Source organism: Oenanthe melanoleuca, chromosome 20, assembly GCF_029582105.1.
Source record: "Oenanthe melanoleuca isolate GR-GAL-2019-014 chromosome 20, OMel1.0, whole genome shotgun sequence".
NCBI lineage: Eukaryota > Metazoa > Chordata > Aves > Passeriformes > Muscicapidae > Oenanthe > Oenanthe melanoleuca.
Genome location: NC_079353.1, coordinates 4,506,795 through 4,526,939, shown reverse-complemented (window position 1 = coordinate 4,526,939; position 20,145 = coordinate 4,506,795). Strand labels below are relative to the sequence as shown.

The window sequence follows — 20,145 nt, the reverse complement described above, 5'->3', positions numbered from 1 at the left end:
TTATAAAATCTGAGGTAAATCAAATTAACTTTGCCTCTTCTGAATTAAAATAGATACATAAATTTTGCATTAAGTTTAAGACATTACTGATTATATTCATGCATGCAAACATGAGTTCTGTTGAAGTGTAGGTGGTAAGAGCAAGTAGTGGCTCTTTAAAGCCTACATTTTGATAAAACAATAAATAAAAAGATGTATTACATACTTGAGGGAAAACACTACAGCTGCTGCAATAGCTGACTGTAGGAATTCACAAGTTTTTACCAAAAGGTGATTAACATTGCCTGATATTAATATAAAAACTTGACATATTTAATATTTCTAGAGTGAATACTAAATTTGCTTAGGCTACTTGTTAGCAACCTTTAAGTTATGGTGAAGCTGTGTATTCCATCATGCAGTAGCCAGAGGTCTTTAGGTCTTAAAACTTGAAATTTGTAGTAAAATTTTTATTACCATAAAACTGTTGGTAACTAAAAATAGTGAGGAGTGATAAAACCACTTATTTACAGTACGTCAGGAAGTTGAAATTTTTTTTAATTGGTGTTGGATATCAGTAAAAATTAATTTCTACAAGTTTGTTCATTTGGATTTTCTGTTTTGAAGGATGGAAAAATTGAACCAGAAGACTTTACCAGTAGGCTCTACAGAGAACTTAATTCTTCACCTCAACCTTACCTTGTGCCTTTCCTGAAGGTAACTTATCTTCACTACTCTATCTTTATCTCTGTGCTTATGTATCAGCAGCAATGAATACAAGCACATCTTTTGCCATTATAGGTGGAATTCCATAATGATGTTAAAGGAAGTTTTAAATGGTGCCTGGTTAGGTTCCTGCTTCCTTAGAAAATACTTTTTGTGTCTTTGTTCCTAGAGTTTGTTATTCTCATTCGTTGGCACAGTCAGTAATGTAACTTCTGCCATGGTGATGCATCGTAGCTCTTTTGAGAAATCAGAAAAGTTTTCTTTCTATGACTTAAACCAAAAACCTATGAATTGATTTACTGCTCTCTTTTTAGTCTTAGAAAGCAAAGGGATTCAATGATACAGAAAACTGTACCTTCTGGGCAAGTTTTGCCTGTGCTGTAAACTGATTTGGAGAAGCAGGAAATTTGTCACCTCCCAATGATAAATCACATTTGACATAAATTTTATAGTAGTTGGACAAATCTCAAATTAGTATTTATTGCAAAACATTTACCATCAGTGAAATCAGTGAAAATACAACAGCATTGAATGGTAAGAATGTAACTGCTTGACTAATGTGTGATTAAGTACTATAGTTGTAGGTGTCTGTTGACATTTCTGGGTTCTTAAATGCTTGTTCAACCTTGAGCTGTTCCTGAGGACAAAATTGTTGCCATAAGAAAACAACTAAATTAAGAAGCGACTAGGACACTGTGGTTTCTGTTGGGCTATTCTGAAATCTTCTCCGGTGTTCCAGTGCAACTTATGAGCCATAGGACAACAGTCAAGGAAGGCAGCATGGGCTTGGGTTGTTAAATACATACCAGGGGTTCCAGGTAGGCTGCATAGCCCAGATGCCCATGATATCCCAAAGGTATTGTCCCTCTGTCCTGCTTATTAAATAGGAGCAGGTTGGTATTTCTGTGTGCTTACCTTTCCTCAGGTGCACACAGACCTATCCAATGGAACAAAACGCATCACTTGTTTAGAATTAATATTGTGTGAGCCAGGCTGAAACAACAAACCTCTTTCTTTCCCCTTTTCAGAGGAGTTTACCTGCCCTGAGACAGTTAACACCAGACTCTGCAGCTTTCATTCAGCAGAGCCAGCAGCAGCAGCCGACGACGCAGGCGACGATAGCCACGATCCCGTCGGCGGCGGCCGTGCTGCTGAGCTCCTCAGTGCAGCGCACGGCAGGCAAGGCCACTGCCACTGTCACCAGTACCCTCCAGCAGCCCGTCATCAGCCTCACTCAGCCCACACAAGTTGGTGTCAGTAAACAAGGACAGTCCACGCCACTGGTATGTGAGCTGAAGTGCAGCGTTTGTTATTGCACTGGGGTTATTTTGATAGTGCTTCTTGAATTGGTGGTTTAGCTCAATCAAAGAGCTGAGAAAAAAATAACTTAAATTGTGTCTTGGTTAAAATGCTCTTAGGGTTTGTTCTTCCCACCTGATTCTCAGATTATTTACAGTTCTTTTTTTTTCTTATTATTTGCAGGTTATCCAACAGTCTCAAAAAGCAGGGGCATTGATAAGGCCTCCACAAGTCACGTTGACACAGACACCCATGGTGGCATTGCGGCAACCACACAGTCGTATTATGCTCACTACTCCTCAAATCCAACTGAATCAACTTCAGACAGGTAAGAGGCCAAGATACTTGTGATATGCTGTATTTGATAGCATTACCTAAAGTGTGGTTTAGGGATTGCTTGCCCAGAGAAGTTGTTGATACCCCATTTCTGGAAGTGTTCAAGGCCAGGTTGGATGGAGCTTGGAGCAATCTGCTCTAGTGAAAGGTGTCAGAGGGGTTGGAACAAGTTGATCTTCAAGGTCCCTTCCAATCCAAATCATTCTGTGGTTCTGTGAATGTTAGTTCATAAGTGCCCTGTTTGTACTACTGCTAAAATTTTCTACTGTGTAGTGCCATAGTGGCTGGGGGTACAGATCCATCAGGGCAGCATTGACAGAGAAATGGTTTGGCTGCTGCAATTATTTGGGAAGGGTCCCATTTTTACCTGGGTGAAATGCTGACAGAAGCTATTGAGGTCAACTCTTTGTACCAGACCTATTGCCATAACTACCTGTGACTGGCTTGCACGTGTGAACTCTTATTGATGGAGTACAAATCCTGTCTGTCTTCTTGCAGTACCTGTGGTAAAACCAGCAGTATTACCTGGAAACAAAGCTATTGCCACTGTTTCGACACAAGTAGCTGCTGCTCAGAAGAATAAACTGAAAGAACCTGGGGGAGGCTCTTTTAGGTGAGGAACTGTATGTTTGTGCTTGTGCTGCTTGGGCAGCTGAACTCAGATTGTCTGGGGGCAGATTTGCTTCTTCATTAAAGACTTCAAGAAACAGCACTGGACATACTCGTGTCAGACAGGTTTTAGCATTTAGTTGGCACTGAACCTCATAAACAATTCCTGCCCAGACAAGCAAGTGGAATTCATTCCTTCACTTCTCACAGCTCTGCTTGAGTTACTCGGATGCACAGCCTGTCTTAGTGGTGAGGGCAGATTATTGTTTTGTAGCAGTGATTTGTCTGGTCTCTTGTTTCTCAAGGTGTTGAAACATTACATAAGAAAGGATCTTGGAAAAAACAGGAAGTACAAAATTAGTGCTTTTTGAAGTCAAAGCAGTAATTTCTCATTTACAAATAAATGAGCTGTATTTTATTATATCAGAAAAGCAAATAAAATGTAAAATTAAGTATTCAGGTTTATGGTGGAATTCATTATATGCAGCTGTGGTATCCTAGCAGTGTATGCAGATAAGCACTAAATGTTATGATTATAATAAATTTTCCTTCCTTTAAGGGATGATGATGACATTAATGATGTTGCATCAATGGCTGGAGTCAACCTGTCAGAAGAAAGTGCTCGGATATTGGCAACAAACTCTGAGCTCGTGGGCACATTAACAAGGTCCTGTAAAGACGAAACCTTCCTTTTCCCAGCACCTTTGCAAAGAAGGATATTAGAAATAGGTATGTTCTTTTATCTTGAACATTAATAAAAATGAATTTCACTACTCTTGGGTTTAATTTAAGGCACTTTACATAGAAATTGGTTTGAATAATTAAAAGTTGCTGGAGATGTTACCTTCTGGTATTTTCTGGTCTATTCAGATGCTTTTGGGAAATCATTTGTCTTATGAAAGTAGAATAGTGTCAAAGAATAACAAACATTGATTTGCCTTTTAAAGTGGTGGCAATTCAACATCAAGAACTACTCAATCTGGCTGGAAGTCTGACTGAATAAACTAATAAGGTGTAACAAGCATGACACAAACAATGAAATAATTCCAGAAGCACTTTTATCAGCTTTACTTAGTAAATTAGAATTGATGGTGGAACAAAAAGCAATCTGAATTCTTTGTTACACAGCATTTATTAACAGATTGTCAATTTTGTTAAGCTAATATGAATTTTAATATGTTTCTAATTTCCTGTTTAGTCCTTGTCTGAGACAAACCTGCAAATCATATTTAGAAAAAGAGATTTAAATTTCTATGACTAAGATTATACTCATATTTAGTTGTATTGTAAAATGATTTTTGCAACCCACGTGTGTTCTGATTGTAGGTAAAAAACATGGAATAACAGAAATCCATCCTGATGTAGTTAGCTACGTATCACATGCTACACAACAAAGACTACAAAACCTCGTGGAAAAACTATCAGAGACTGCTCAACAAAGGAATATTTCCTACAAGGTAACTGTATTTAATTGCTCAAATCAAATGGCAAAATTGCACAAATTCAGCAGGCTGTGGTGTTGACTGTAATGCAGGAGTTCAGGTGTTCTTTGTTCTGTGAAATCAGGTTGTTTATTCTCTTTGACTGATTCACCTTCCATTAAGATATTAATACACATGGGTGACTGGAACTTTTTGTCTTGCATATTCAAAATGGTTTTAAAACAAATGCAGAGAAGCTGTGCCCTCCCCTTTATTTATTATGTCAAATGTTTAGTGTGTGAGTGATTGTAGAGTCAGACAGATAAAAGCACTGCTTTGAATTCCCAGGAGACTGCTATCTGACAGATGTGTGTTCCTAATAGATGCAAATGCCTGAGCAGCATTTAAAAAAACCACACAGCTCTATGAAATATGTTTGAGAGGTTAAAGCTGTGATGATATTAGTTTAGAAGTCAAAATCTGATGATTCATGGAATAGAACAAAATGCTTTTAAGAGTTCTAGCTGGTTTGACTGGTGTAAATATACTCCTGCTATTTGTCTGAAAAGGACAAAGTGAACATTGGAGCTTTGAATGTGTATGTTCTTCCCCAGCACAGTACAAGTTAACAGCTTTGTTTTTAAGGGAGTAATGAGAAACATATTTGCTGTATTTTCAGGATGATGAAAGATATGAACAAGCAAGTGACGTTCGGGCACAGCTCAAGTTCTTTGAACAACTTGATCAAATAGAAAAGCAGCGTAAAGATGAACAAGAAAGGGAAATTTTAATGCGCGCAGCAAAGGCAAGTGCTTGGCTTTCACACGTGTTTGCAAAGTGTCATTTTTGACATCAAAACTGCAGAGTTTCTTTTCATTCTGAAACACTTGCAATGAAGGGGAAGACTAATCTTCGAAGATGGAACTTGATGAATGTGTTCTTAACTAGAGCTCAGTTTTGCTTTTCATTGTTAATCATGGGAAACAGGTTCTTTGCCACTCTCATTGCATATTCCCAAATTAAAGGGAGTCTTGAAATTTAGTTTTTGCATTGGCAAGGAAAGATGAATTTTATAGCTTGGTGGTAGTCTTAAATGTAATAGAGAGGTTACAGGTATTTTGAAGACTAGAAGTAGAATTCAGAAAGCTTTTACAAATTGGAGAAATACAATCAATAGGAAGCAGTTGATGTAAACATGAATGTGAACATTAAACTGTGGTGTTACTCAGTGAATATAGAATTAATATGATTAGATTAGAGCACCCTAGGAATAATGCACAAAACAGCCTATGTTTTCTGTTAATTTTGTGATCCAGCATGAGTTGACAGTGTCAAAATCCAGATTTATTTTGTTGTTGGCCTAAAGAATGTGAGGGATTAACAGCACTCAGGATTTGATAGGATGAGAGGAAATAGCCTCAAGTTGCATCAGGGAAAGTTTAGATTGAATATAGAGAACAATTTCATCACTGAAAGGATTGTCAAGCCCTGGAACAGGCTGCCCAGGGCAGTGGTTGAGTCACCATCCTTGGAAGTATTGTGTAGATGTGGTACTTGGGGGCATGGCAGTGCTGGGGAAACAGCTGGGCTTGATGTTCTTAAAGGTCTTATCTAAATTATTTCATTATTCTAAAACTATGACACACACAAGGAATTGCAGGTGCCCAGTGAAAATGGGCAGTTGCTGATGTAAATGGTCTTGGGTCACTCAGGCACACTCTGTTCAGCCTGAAGCCTGACCTGTGTGTGTAGGTGTAGCAGAAATATCTACTCTGAGTAAGTGCCTGGTTACCCAGCAAGGGGAGGAATTGTTCCAAAAAGTACAGGTCTGACTCCTTTGTTCATATGCAAAGTGTGTAATTCAGTTCACAGATCTGTGTAATTTGTGCCTTGTAATGGTTGCATTTAAGGCATAATTGTCTGGCTACTCCTTTGCTATCTTTAACAAAGCAGAAAAATGGGATGCCTTTTTCAAAAACAGATATGTTAAGAAAAGGAAAACTTTTAATTTCTAAAAGTTGTTTACCACTGTTGCCCTCTGTGGGAGTGATAGATATTCCCTGCTTCCTGCTGAAATTTAAGAAAAGCTTTCATATGTAATCTTTAACTGCTTTTGTAACTGAATTAATTTTTCTTTCTTTTCCTCCAACCACCTCCTGCTCATCCTTTACCAACACAGTCTCGATCTCGACAAGAAGATCCAGAACAGCTTAGGTTGAAACAGAAGGCCAAGGAGGTGAGTGCTGAGCTTAACATCACCTTGTATTTTGGAAGTTGAAAGAGAAATAATGACCCATCCTTGTTCTGGCACACACAGATGCAGCAGCAAGAGCTCGCACAAATGAGACAGAGGGATGCCAACCTGACTGCATTAGCTGCCATCGGTCCCAGGAAGAAAAGGAAAGTAGACTCACCAGGATCTGGATCAGGGACAGAGGTACAGTATCACTGTCACCTTTGGTATTGCTGCCTCAGCCTCTGTGCACACCTTTCTGTTCAGAGCTTTGTCCCCAGTTTGTGGTGCAGCCAGAAGTGTTTTGTGTTCAGATTTGCTCACTCCAAGGCCAGGATCAATTTTAGCACCTGTAGTGGCACAGGGAATAGAATCTAAGTGGTCATTCCCTGATTCATGGAACTGGAGAGATGTTAGAAAAACCATATCTGATCTGACAAGTATCAGCTTTTTGACCTCCATAGTTTTGGAAAGATTTTTGTGCTTGTAACCAATCTGACTTGAAGTGCAGAGTAATGATGAGGGTAGGGTGGGTTGGTAGAATTCAGTCACTGCTAAATTTGACAACAGGAGCTTCAAGTTACAGGAGCTTGCCTAATTTCTCTCTTCAGCAGTTGCTTGGCCTTAGATTTAGTGTCTCCACATCAGATCAGTTTGACCAGTTCCATCTAATCAGGATGTTCTTGCACATCCTCTGTGTATTCTGCTGTTGAATCTGCCTTTTAAAAAAACTCTCTGCAGACTAGGTATAGGAATGCTCAGTGTCTGATCCATTTAATTTACATTCTGGTACAGGATTGTCTGCTGTATTTCTAAACAAGTTAATAAACAAGAAATGCATAAAATTGCTTTCTACATGAGACGTTCAATGTGGGATTTCTCTAATGTTTGAAAAGAGAAAAATATTCTTGAAAATTGTCATTTATTGGACCAAAATCTCTGTTCATAATTTGAGGATTTTTCCCTGTGGGGTTTTGTGTCTGATAGCAAGTGACAGAATAGTAATAGTTTAATAATTCTGTTTATTAGTCCTTGAGCATTCTGAGTTTCCAGTGCTAAAGCATTTATACTGTAGAAAAGCCTCAAAAGAGTTCACCTTGGTTTGTACTGAATTGCTGGAAGCAATAATTTACATGTGCTTGATATAAAACGGTAGAGAAAAATCTGAATACTAGCAAATGTTATTTTTGTTTATAAAAAATCAAGCCTCTTGAGCATCTTCTAAAGTAATTTTAAGTTTTGAAATTTAGTAAAATGTCTGCTACTGAGAATAAGACTTGTTTTTATATAAGCTGACAAATTACTCTATTAAGGGTTTATAGATGTGGTTTGAAATTATGAAAATTGCAGAATGGGGCACTTTGCAAAGATAGATGTGTACACAAATGAAGTTGTCTCAGAGGAATATGCTGAAGTACCTCATGCAGAGTTAATGTTGGTATTGCTTACTCCTGCATGCTCAGCTGTGCCACCTTAATGGTCTGTTAATGTCACTTAGGTTATGGGATGTTTTTTGCATCTCCTGTGAACACTTGTTTGTATTTCATCTAAATCTGACTAATTTAGTTATCTTGGATTAATCACTGGTTAACCAATTAACTGCAGGTTCCCTGGAAATCTAATCTTTTTGTCTGTTTAATTAAGAAGCAGCTGCCTTTGATCTGATACTCACAGCTGTGCTTTTGCTGCTGTGTCACTTGACATTTTTAAATTGGGCTCCACTTGTCACCATTTGTATGCAGTTTGTGGTTAAGGCATATTACAAGAAGTGTGGAAAATAAGGTTTGCTGTTACTTAGACACAGTTCTGCAAATGGAAGCTTTTGATGTCTACAAATGCTGACTTTTAATTACATGTAAAATCACTTCTAAGTAGTATTTGCACTGTTTTGTTTCCAAATTCAACAAAACAGGTTGCTGGCAGTTTGAGAGTTTTATGTCCATGTGATTTTACTGAAAGTTACCAAAAAGCTTCTTAACTTATTCCATGCATAATTCTGTGTCTTTAAAGACTCCTGAAATTTTACCTTTGCATTTCAAGTATTATGGTCTACATAATAATGCTCAGGCTTGAGCTTTCACTAAAGAATATTTAAAACCCAAGAATAAAGCCCCTTCCAGCCATTCTTTCTGTTGTCTAGCAATCATATGTATGTGAGAAAATTTAGTTAGCATACAATACTTTCCTGCATCTTTTAATTTCCACTGAAGCTGGTGAAAATCAAATGGCCAAATTGTCAAAGTGCCTTAAAGTATCCCTTGAAAATCCAGTCTTTGAGCAACCCTAACTACAGGATTTTAAGTGATTTGGTGTTTGCTCAGCAGAATGCTTGAGAATCAAAAATCTGACTTTCCTGTTAGCACTGTGGTGAAGCAAGTTCATCTGCACTGAGCAGAGTTCTGCTAACCCAGTGTGATCATTTCCAGTGCAGGTTTAGGTTGATTTGATCATCAGTAATATTCATTGATTAAATACATTATTTTCATGTGTGTTAGTGGGATCCTCAGCAGCTTATTCACATGGCTCATGCACCACTCTAAATTTGGGCTTTTTTTCAAGTCTGGAGTGGTTTTTTTTAAGAAAAATTTTTAAAAGTTCTCCAAACTCAGGGGCAGATAAGTCTTTATTCACTACCTGGAATGTGTTTGGTGTCGTGAAGTATAAAATTTCCATTAAAAAAAAAAGATAACATTATGATAGTGAATTAAATTGGAGGGACAAACTAATGCGTAGCTGAGCCAGCGAAATAGAACCAATTTCCTGAAGAATTCATGGTTGAGGTGAATCACCTGTGAGCAAACGAAAATTCCCCGCTGGGAAGGGAGAGCAGCCTGGGCTGCGCTCCGCGCGCGCCACCTGCTGGGCACTGCGCGCGGCTGCAGCTCCTTCCCTGCCCTGCCGTGCCGCGTTTCTTTCCTTCTGCTTTTTGCTTTTTTCTTCTTCTTTTCAAAGTGATAGATATAATAATATGCTGCTTGTTTATCCTGCCGCCTCGCCGAACTCGCAGTGTGTGCCAGAGGGATGTGTCATGCTGAGAGGTGGAGAAGCATTCAGAGGTCATTGGAGATTGTGTGCTTGTGTCTAGGAAAGCTTCTCCTAGATACAGTCCTGAGTTTGGTTACAGCTGTTGTCACCATAAGGAGAGCACCCTGCCGTGGGGATCAGGGGGATCTAGGGCATGATTCAAGGCCTCAGGACTGCTCCCCAGTTCATCCACAGCTCCAGGGCTGCGCTTGGCATCTCCGTGCTGGAATTGTGAAGAATCCTGTCCTTTCTGTTTGGTTTAGTTGTTGGGATTGCCCATCCTTAGCTCCATCCTAAAAATATAGACAGTGCTTTGGGGCTTTTTTGTCTGTATTGAATGCTACTGAAAACTTCAGAATTAGGAAGAGAATCTCTAATCTGGTAGCATACAGCTTCCTGACTATTAAATCACATGTTTTCTCTGAAAAGTTTTGGAATGCTTGCAGCATGGACTGATTGAGCTGTTCTTGTGCTTTCCAGGGATCTGGTTCGAGTGCAGCAGTCCCAGGCAGCTCTGGAGTTGGAACAACCAGACAGTTTACGCGACAAAGGATAACGCGGGTGAACCTCAGGGACCTCATATTTTGTTTAGAAAATGAGCGAGAGACAAGCCATTCACTATTGCTATACAAAGCATTCCTTAAGTAAAATGGAAAAGATCAAGGTATTTTTGACGGAGAGACGCCTGAGGACATTTTTTAATATATTTGCAAATTACGCCTTTTTGTAACAAGCGAATGGGATATTGTTTAAAAAACAACCACCTCTTTACATGGAACAGTTTTATATTCCTGTTTATAAATAAACTCTTCAGTATAAGAGAAACACATTTCTGTAACAGTGAGGATACTTACAAGGCCTGTGGATGCTATAAAAGGACAATTAAATTTTAACTCATCTCTTGATTGAGTGGCCTTCTTGCCAAACAAGCCATATATAAAGACTGATGGAATCGTTTAGCAAATAACTAGCTACCCTTTGTCAGCCCTGTAGCAGTTTCGACATTAATTGTTCATTTTAGTTCAGTTTTATTCAACTAAATCCATTACATAGGCATATGTCTACAGCAAATGACCTCATTTCATTTAGCTTTTTTTTAAACAGTCAGTTAGCAAAGCAAACTGATTTTTTTAAGAATATTTATCTTTCCCCCCAAATGCTCAAAATCTAGAGGGATATACAGTTAATTTTAAACATAACCTCAATTTTAATCACATTATTGCTTATTAGAGGCCCTGAAATCCCATAAAGGAGGGTTACTTCTGAATGTTTTAGCAGCATCTGTAAAAATGCATTTTATTTGCTATAGTTTGTAAAGCTGTAAAGTTAAAAAAGGAAAAAAAGGAAAAAAAGACAAACCTTTTCAGCATAAATATATTTTACTTGCACTGTGTTTTTTTAGCTAAAGTGAAAGCTTAGATTAAATAAAATCAAAAGTTGAGAGGAATCATCAAAAGACTGTTTCTCAGTGTGAATCAAGTGTTGAAAAATGGTTGGTGTATTTTGTCAGTAATTGTACATAATTTTTGGCACATAACATAAAAATGGCTATGTAAACTATAATTATTTTGCTAAAAGACTGTATGCAAGCTGTGGGCCTACTTTAAAGATGTCCAGAGCAAAGTCCCTTCTTTGTACCTATTTTTTTATTACAAATATACTAATTGGTTCTTTATATTTTCAGAGGTTATTGTATTAAATTGTCTATTGATAGTACTTTTATGACTGTAAATACTTTGGCTTTCTTTGTGTGAACTCTCATGGTAGAATTTAACTCTTGCGTGTAAACTGAATGCTGATCAGTATTTTTATCAACACCTGACAACTGTTACACCCCTTTTATTTTGTCTTCTAGGAAATCCTGTCTTTCCATTTTTTTTTCATGTAAATTTTGCACAGTTACTTGTTCATATGTAAATATTTTACTTTCAAAAATGAAGTTTTTAATTGCTATTGTTTTATATAGGATTGAAAGAAAATTAACTCCTTTATTAAAAACAAATTTATCTGTATTTGCTAATGTATTTTTCTCTCTAAATCTTTTCTTGGTACAGTAAAAGATGAGTCTACCTGAGGGGATGCTGTTTGCTACAGATGCACTTTGGGATGTTTTTATACTATTTTGTTTTCTCAATATTTTGGATGTATGTGATTTCATGACTCTTGGCATTTGATTGTTGTCTGAAGGGTCTTGGAGTGGCATCAGGAGACACCAGAGTGGGTTTGGTTTGGTTGGATTTTAAGCAGGGAAAGGTGTCTGAAGGATCTGAAATATTTTGTGTTTGTCTAGTGGAGGTTTAATAAAACAGCCTCTCCTGAGGTCAGCCTGCTCCCTCAGACACAGCTAAAGTGTTTTGCAGAGGAAGGTAGGACATAAAACACAATTTGGAGAACAATTATAAAAGAAAATAATCAGGGACACTTGTGATTATCCATGTGAAAATCTGAGAAGCATCTGATATTCTGTACTGACTATGTAGCTTTTGGGTTGTATTTTTTGTAATTCCTTCTCTCATGGGCCACTTAACATAATAATTTTGAGGGCCTAATCCTGCTAATACATGAATTTGGTGATTATTCCTTGCATACAGACAAATCTGTCCACGGGCTGCTGCCCAAGCCCTGCTGTGGAGCAGGCACTGGCAGCAGGCCCGTGGGAGATCAGTGTCTGTGAAAAAGAGGATCAGCTCCTAAAGGGATGTGCTCACCTGACACCCTGTGACACTGACCCCAAGACTTGGTTTGTAAACTCCAAACAGCCTTTCAGTTGTGTCATGTTATTAAGTGGAAAGCAACACCTTTGACTTTTGGCCAAAACACTGTCAGAGCATCCCTGGTTGTAATTGTTAATCACCACTGGCCAGGCAGTGACTGGGCACAGTGTCTGCAAAGTGTGGCAGGTAAGTGGGGAAGAAACTGAAAAATTAAAGTTACTACATGGTGTGCTGTACTTTGCTCTCTCTGCTCAGTAGAAGCTTAGAAATATTCTAGAGAGGCCAAGGGAGAAGGGAGAGATCTCCTGTGAGAGGAGAGCTCTTGGTTTTGTTTTAAATAAAATTGGTTTTGAGTGCATAGGCGGCCCTTCACTCCGTATAATTTTTTCTCAGCTAAAAGATAAATGTTCCTGTTGTTAGTCAGAAAAGCTGGTAGCATCCACCTCCCTCCAGTAGTTCAAATTCATGGAGTTTTGGACTGGGAAATTGGCACATTATTGTACAGTACACTGGCTCTTGTGAGGAGTTCTCCTGGCAGTTGAAGACTTTTGTTATTTGTTGGTTTGGGTTTTTTTATGATAAAGCCCCTAACTGTTTTTGAAGCTGCTCAGAAGTTGGACATTTCAAAGTCACAGCTGAGGGGGGCAGCATTTACAGGGCAATACCTGTGTACAGCAGCACTCCTCTGCTGTGTCAGGGACCTGTAAAGAGAGAGAAATTATTCTTTCCTGGCCCCAAAGCTTGTGCAGCTCCACCAGAGACAGGGTGAACGTGGAAGAGAATTAACTGCCCCTCTCCTTGGGACTCTGTACCAAGACTGATGCACCTTTGTTGTCAGCACCCCCAAAACTGAAGTTTACCACAGCTGGGATGTTCTATGTGTGGGTCAGTGAGGGTTTAGTGCACCTTTATTTTATCACACTTTTTCAGCCCCATGTCAGGGACAAGTTCTTTCTCTCTTACCTGTAAGTCTGTGACTTGTAATGGGCTCTCTGCCCTGTTTTACAGAAGTCTGGATGTCTCCCTATCTTTTTTAACACCTTTTATAGGGTACTGTATAGCTGTAATGTTGCTGAACTGTTGATATCATTCTTTTCCCAGCAGAAAAATTGATCAGAACAAGTAGGATAGAATATGGCACTCTGAATTCAGCCTGTTTTTCTTATTTCATAGGTTTATGATTAAATATATATGTTTTCAGGAAACCTTTTAATATATAATGAGAGATGCACCAATTTCACAGTAATTAAGATTTTATTGGAGGTTTCCCTGTGATTCAAGAAGTTTCCCCAGATTTCTGAGATTGTCTAAATTAAAAATATTTAAAAACTCCAATGATAACTTTAACCATTTTCTTAGGTTTACAGCTGTTTGTCCATCTGCAGAGAAGAGTCTTGACCTTTGGGTAAGTGAGGGAGGCTGGCAGCTGGGCTGGGGTGGTGGCACTTTGAGGAGTGACATTTCCCTGCAGCGTGGGAGTGTGGATCCACCTGCCCAGGTGAGTGTGCAGAGCCCTGTGCTTGGGTGTGCAGGGTGGGAGGGTTCCTTCTTCAAAGACATCAGTGCTTGTGCCAGGATTTCTGCACAGCAGGGCTTTGGGCAAGGACAGGCCAACCTGATGTGTTAAAATGTGGTGTGAAGTGCCAGGAGGGAAAGGTTTAGGTAGTATGGGTTGATCCCAGTCTTGAAACTTTTGGGAAAGCCATGTGAGCAGTCCCAAGGATTGCTCCTCAGTATTTGAGGAGGTTTTTTAGCAAGTGACATTTCCCTGTCTGTGGAAGGTGCCAGGCTGATGGATTTGGGAGATGTTTGTTGGAGGGATGGAAAGGGAAGGCAGCACCTTAAGGGCTGCTCTGCCATGGCTGACCTGCCTTTTATTTACCCATCCTTCCAAAGGTTAGAATATCCTACAGGCTGACAAATGGGGACATTAAAACTTCATTTTAACAGCCCAGATCTTCCTCCCCCTGCAAATCTGCTGTGGCCAAACCCTGCACCCTCCCCTGTTCCACTGGAGTCCTGGGAATGGTTGTGCCATTTGGGGACAAGCCAGAGCTCCTTCGTTTTGTCTTATTAGATGCCATATAGCTGTGAGAGAAAGGGAATACATTCTTTAAAACTTGCAGGAATTCAGTCATGTTTCCCTGTGTCAGCTGAGAGAAACTTGCCCAGTGCTGCTGCAGATGTGGGAAGGCAAGGGGAGCTCTGGGCACGTTGTGGGGAGGCCTCGTAGTCACTGCCTGATCTTTCTTTGTTCTTTCCCTTCAGAAATAACTTTCCTGTGAAACAGTTTATTTTGCCTTTGTTTTCCTGCTCTGCTTATTTACTGTTATTCTCTGGAAGCAGCTGGGTTGCACCCTGTTTGGTTTCCTCTTGGGAGTTTCCCTGTTCTGAAGTAAAGAGAGGACTTGTACAAACAACACGAGCAGCGTTTGGGCTGTGATATGGTACCATACTGCTGTGAAAGTGCTGAATAAATGCATAACAAATCTGGCTTTTACTGCTCTGTAAAAGTACTGCATGGTTTAACTTGAGCACTTATGTACTTTTTCAATCCAATAACAAAATCAAGTTGCCAAAAAAAAAAAAAAAAGGTTGCAAGTGCTTTCTAGTTTGCTGTGATGCATTTGGTGCTTTAATTTCAAGCAAACACGTTGGAGAGTTGCCCAATTATGGCAGATTGGAATATGAAGAACAATATATCTAATTTCCCAGGAGAACAGCGTGCTGATGTTTAGGCACAGCCTCTCTCAGTGAAAATGAAAATCCTCGTGTCATATTGAATGAGTTCAGCTCTTCTGTTCCATTTTGACAGGGACAGGAATAAAATCTGGGTAAGTTAGAGGTAAGGCCCTTTACCTTGAGGTGGAATTGGTGGGACTGATAATTTATATTTGGGAAATAAGAATTAAGTTCCTTAAAAAATATATATTCTGACCTTCCACGCTGATGCACAGCAGTGGTGTGTGATTTGAAGTTGTGGGACAGTCCCACTTTGTCCTTTTCATTCTATTTGCCTGGTGCAAATTCCTACTTTTCCTACTTACTCCTACTTAAGTGGTGGGAATATATTTTGTGTGTATTTGCTTATTCTTGATACAGATATTTCAAGCTCTCAATTTAGAGCACACCTCTAAACCAGCTGGAGGAAATGAAGGACCTGGAAAGGAGGAAATGAGAGACGTGGACAGCTGAGGTGTGAGAGTGCAGGCTGGGTGAGCTGGAAGCTCTGAGCACATTCAAACTGTGGGGCTGTGCCTGGTGCTGCCCATTAGTTTAATAAATAAATAAATACTCAAAAATAGCTAATCTGGTACCTACAAAACACAAAGCAGGTCTGTGTGAGCATCCCCATCTCCTTGGCAACAGAAGCAGCCAGGGAGATGGGAAGGGTGAGTGTGGTGGGTGAGTGTGGTCAGCAGTGGCCATGGAGAAGATGAGGGCTCAACCCCCCCCCAGTACCAACACCACATTCTTGAGATGGGAAGTGCTGTCTTGGAGGGTTTATAGGCTTGGATGAGTGAGTTTATGAAGTTGCTTTGTGGAGGCAAGGTCAGGAGGTCTGGCTGCCCCTGCATCCAGCCCACCTAATTTATGGATAGATACATAAATACATGAAATATGTGTGTCTGTATAGCTATTTTTTATATATCTCTGCATAAATACATGCATACATTGAGAGATATTTATAGAAATATTTTTTGTATGTATTAAAGATGCACATTTTTCATACACACAAGTGAGGGTGACTCTGTGACCCACCAGCTCTCCTCTATCCTGATCCTGACAAAAGCTGATTTTGCAAAACTGGGGAGTGTAAGTGTCACTCAAAGCTGTTTAAAGGTATAAGATCATTTTATAATTGGCCAGCAAGGAGCCTCTCGGATGTTTCATCCTGCACGTGGAAACTGCAGGGGGATGCTCCCTCTGAGGATGAGGATCCTAAGGAAGCTTTTCAAGAAAAACTCCTGGGTCTTTTCCCCTTATCTCCAGCGAGCACTCTGGTTGTATTTTTGTGGCTGGATCTGGAAGGGAGTGGGATGAGGAAGCGTGAGAAGCTGAGAGAAAAAGAGAAATCAAAGTGTTGACAAAGTAGTTCAACACTCAGCAGGAGTTTAATGGCAGAGAGCCGGGGCACTGTGGAGCCGGGTGGGGGAGAGGAAAGAGGTCAGGGCAGGGCTCTCCCTGCCCTGGGGGTGAGCGAGAAGGCAATAATGACTCCTGGGAAAAATCCTATAAAGAGGTGAGAATCGTGCAGGCAGCTGGTCCTTGTTTTCCCGTGCCTCCACCTGTCAGAGGGGATTAACACCGACTGCATCCCATCCGTGCCTCAGCTGGATTCCCGCTGAGGGAGGGCATGGAAACCCTCGGCTGGGAACCGCTCTGTAATTGCTGGTATTTCATTAGGAAGGAGCCGGATCCGTTTTCTCCCTGTGCAGGAAAGGCTGGGAGCCCGCACGGGCGGCAGAGGGTGCTCTGAGCCCGGCTACGGCTCTCCAGCATCCCTGCTCCATCCATCCCGGCTCCATCTCCGTTCCGTGCATCCCCGCTCCATAATCCCCTCTGCTCCATCCCATCCCCGCTCCATCCATCCCCTCTGCTCCATCCCATCCCCTCTGCTCCATCCCCTCTGCTCCATCCCCTCTCCATCCATCCCGGCTCCATCTCCGTTCCGTGCATCCCCTCTCCATCCATCCCTGCTCCATACATCCCCTCTCCATCCATCCCCTCTGCTCCATCCCATCCCCGCTCCATCCATCCCCTCCTCTCCACTCCATCCATCCCCGCTCCGTGCATCCCCTCAGGGAAGCACAGCCCTGCCCAAACCACGGCCCGCGGTGGGGGCAATGTTTTTTCTGCTTAGTGCCAAATATGAATTATTCATTTGCTGACTGCTAAATAATAAAAAATGGGGAGAGGAGAAAAGGGGATGTGACAGGACTTCCCGCCCCCCAACTCCAATTAAAAATCTTAATTTAAAGAAAAGGAATGAGGTGAGAGCACTATGTGCTTCAGTAGGGTTTGGTCAGAATGGCTGCCACAGACTATTTAAGTCTTTTTGGGGTCACTGAGTGGAGCAAACGTCTGTGAGCTACAAGAGCAAAGGCAGGTACAAGGGAAAAAGTGCAGAAGAAAATGAAACTGTTGTTTAGAAACATTTGCAAACAGGACGGAGATGTTCAAAGGGAACTTTTGGTGATGGCAAAATACAAGAAAATCGGTGTCAAGAAGCACAATGCACACAGAATTACACAGAATTTTACACATCACTCCTTATTTTTCCCTTCTTTCAAGTGCTGCACTTCCTGCAAGTTGCAAATGAGAGTCCACGTGAGTTGTGTTTGGAAAGGGTGGAGGTAAAAAATCCCACCTATCCCAGGAATGTGCTCTGCGGGGCTGCAGAGCAGGGCCTGTTTGGGTTCTCCCAGTCAGCTTCACTGCTGCTTCCTGCCCTAATCCCCCACCCTAACTCCTGCACGTGGAGGAGCAGGCTGCTGTGGGCTTGCCAGCTGCCTGGATCCCCGTGGCACTTGGCCCTAAAGCCCAGTTAATCCATGCTGAGCTGTGCATCAGAGGGATTTCCCTCCCCTCATCCATCAGAGAGGGATGCAGTGATGGAGAGAGATTGGTGCAGGGCCAGGCTGTGGGGTGACCCTGCTTGTAATCCATCCATCCATCCATCCATCCATCCATCCATCCATCCATCCATCCATCCATCCATCCATCCATGCTGCTGGCAGCAATCAGAGGGTTGGCTCTGCCCCTTTTCCCCTCTCCCTGGATGCCCAAGTCACTGTAAACCTCCAAGGTGCTCCCAAAGCCACACTCTAATGTCACCCTGTGGCTCAGGCTGCATGGATTCCAGGTCAGACCACCCCGGGCAGCGCCGTGTCAGGGAATCGCCATTTTCTGGGTTGTTAAATCCTTTGCTCTTTAATTCTTTGCCTCCTGAACACCCCCAAGGTATGTTATAATCACCCTAAAATGCAGCCACTAATTGTTTGCTGTCCCCGTGGGGGAGGAAGAGCAGAGTCACATTAAATCACAATAATCAAGAGCTTCTCTAACAAATGAACTCGAACCCACTTGACAGGAGGAAGCGGCGGCGCTGCCTGCGCTCCGCACAGGGCCGTGTTCAGTCCTAATCTTATTTGTAATCTAATCAATATGTTTACTGAAGGAGAGAATATCATCAAGTATTACTTTAAGACACTTAGGGGATGTGACACCGTTCACAACTCAGATGTAAACAGGTTTGTTGGCTGTGTTTGCCTGTAGGAAGAACGTGATGTGTTCTAGGGGCTGGAACAGGGGGTTGTGTGGGGAGCAGGGGGATCCCATCTGCTGGGGGGTCAGGATGGGCTGTGCCTGAGCCCCTCCTTAACATCCCATCCCATCCCATCCCATCCCATCCCATCCCATCCCATCCCATCCCATCCCATCCCATCCCATCCCATCCCATCCCATCCCATCCCATCCCAGTTCCCTCCAATCTTCTGTGGCTGATGGTGAACCATGCCCTGTGCCAAGCCCAGTTGTCCTGTCCCATGGGACTTTTTTTGTGTGTGTGAGCCTCCAGGAAAGTTTGGAGATTTTATTAAAAACTTGCCATACAACATCCATAACAAATAATTAGGCTCTAATGCCCCCAGTGGAGGAGTTCCCCCTTACCCCAGGCAGTTAGAAGGTGCCTTTTACCCTGAAACATGGTATAAAAGTGTATATAATGTTTCCCTTATAAAATTTTTATCCTGTCTAATGTATCCCAAGGCTCTTTAAAAACTGAAAGCAGAAATTCTGGAGGTTTGGCTGCAGCTCTGGGGAAAGGGAGGGCTGTTAGGTGAAGGCAGCCCCTGCAGACTGACAGTGAGAGAGGACACTGTGTCCCAAGAGGGCAGAAACATCATCCAAGACAGGCAGGATGGGACCAGTCCCATGGGTCTTGCACAGATGTGCCAAAACCCTGAAGCATCTTTAGGGGTCCAGAGCCCATGGCATCACACAGACATGCCCCCAGCTCACCAATGAACAAACACATTACCTGAGTTAAACTGACAGGGAAACTGGTAAGAAAATAAAAACAAGAGGAAAAATAAATGCTGCCTGTTCAACTACTTAAATTAAAAGTTATTTGAAAGCTGTGTTTGCAGAAAACACCTCCCTTCCCATTTATTTTTTAAAGAGTTGGGTTTAGGGTAGGGCTTGAGAGAGCTGAAGAGCTTAGAGCTCCAGGAACACTGGCACTGGAAAAATGAGTAAATGTGGCTCTTCACAACATGGTTGAGTGGGCAAGGTGGTGTTTGGTTCTCTTGATGATCTTGGAGGTGTTTTCCAAATTTAATAATTCTGTGATTCTATGAATGCATCTGCTGCTGCTCTGTGTGGAGCTGGCACAGGGCTCCTGAGATGGCTTTTTGTGGGATATTTGTTATGTTTTTCTTGGAAGTGGCATGTTTTTTTTGAATATAAAGAGTGATTTAAAATAGAGCCCACTCATCAGAGATGACAGGGTAGCTACAAAATCCAGGGTTCCAGGAGAGAAATGCCAACACAACAGCCCGAAGGCACTTGGAAAACCAATGGGGAAAGGGTGGGTGGCTGTGCTGGGGCTGTGCTGGCACCAGCCAGGGCTGGGGAGCTGCTTCCCCTGCCAGGGAATGGGGCAGAGGGGTGGGAGGGCATTTCTGGCACAGGGAGGTGAGTCCAGGTGCCTTTGGCTGCCCAGGGCAGTTGTGTGGTATGTGGGCTGGGAGCAGAGGAGGGGCACAGGGGCGGGTGGTTTCCACCACAGCCTTGTAGGGAT

General features: G+C 41.7%; 1 protein-coding gene across 1 annotated transcript in view; it reads left to right on the top strand.

Annotated features, from left to right (window-relative positions):
• The window catches only part of TAF4 (TATA-box binding protein associated factor 4), a 36,462-nt gene extending 24,823 nt beyond the window's left edge, over positions 1-11,639 (top strand). Inside the window, exons 7-16 of the mRNA XM_056507845.1 lie at positions 607-696; positions 1,734-1,988; positions 2,188-2,332; positions 2,839-2,953; positions 3,509-3,678; positions 4,276-4,406; positions 5,050-5,175; positions 6,550-6,606; positions 6,688-6,807; positions 10,108-11,639. Coding sequence (XP_056363820.1) covers positions 607-696; positions 1,734-1,988; positions 2,188-2,332; positions 2,839-2,953; positions 3,509-3,678; positions 4,276-4,406; positions 5,050-5,175; positions 6,550-6,606; positions 6,688-6,807; positions 10,108-10,275 — 1,377 coding nt within the window. The 3' untranslated portion in view covers positions 10,276-11,639. The remainder of the gene's footprint in view (positions 1-606; positions 697-1,733; positions 1,989-2,187; positions 2,333-2,838; positions 2,954-3,508; positions 3,679-4,275; positions 4,407-5,049; positions 5,176-6,549; positions 6,607-6,687; positions 6,808-10,107) is intronic.
• Positions 11,640-20,145: the final 8,506 nt, after the last annotated feature.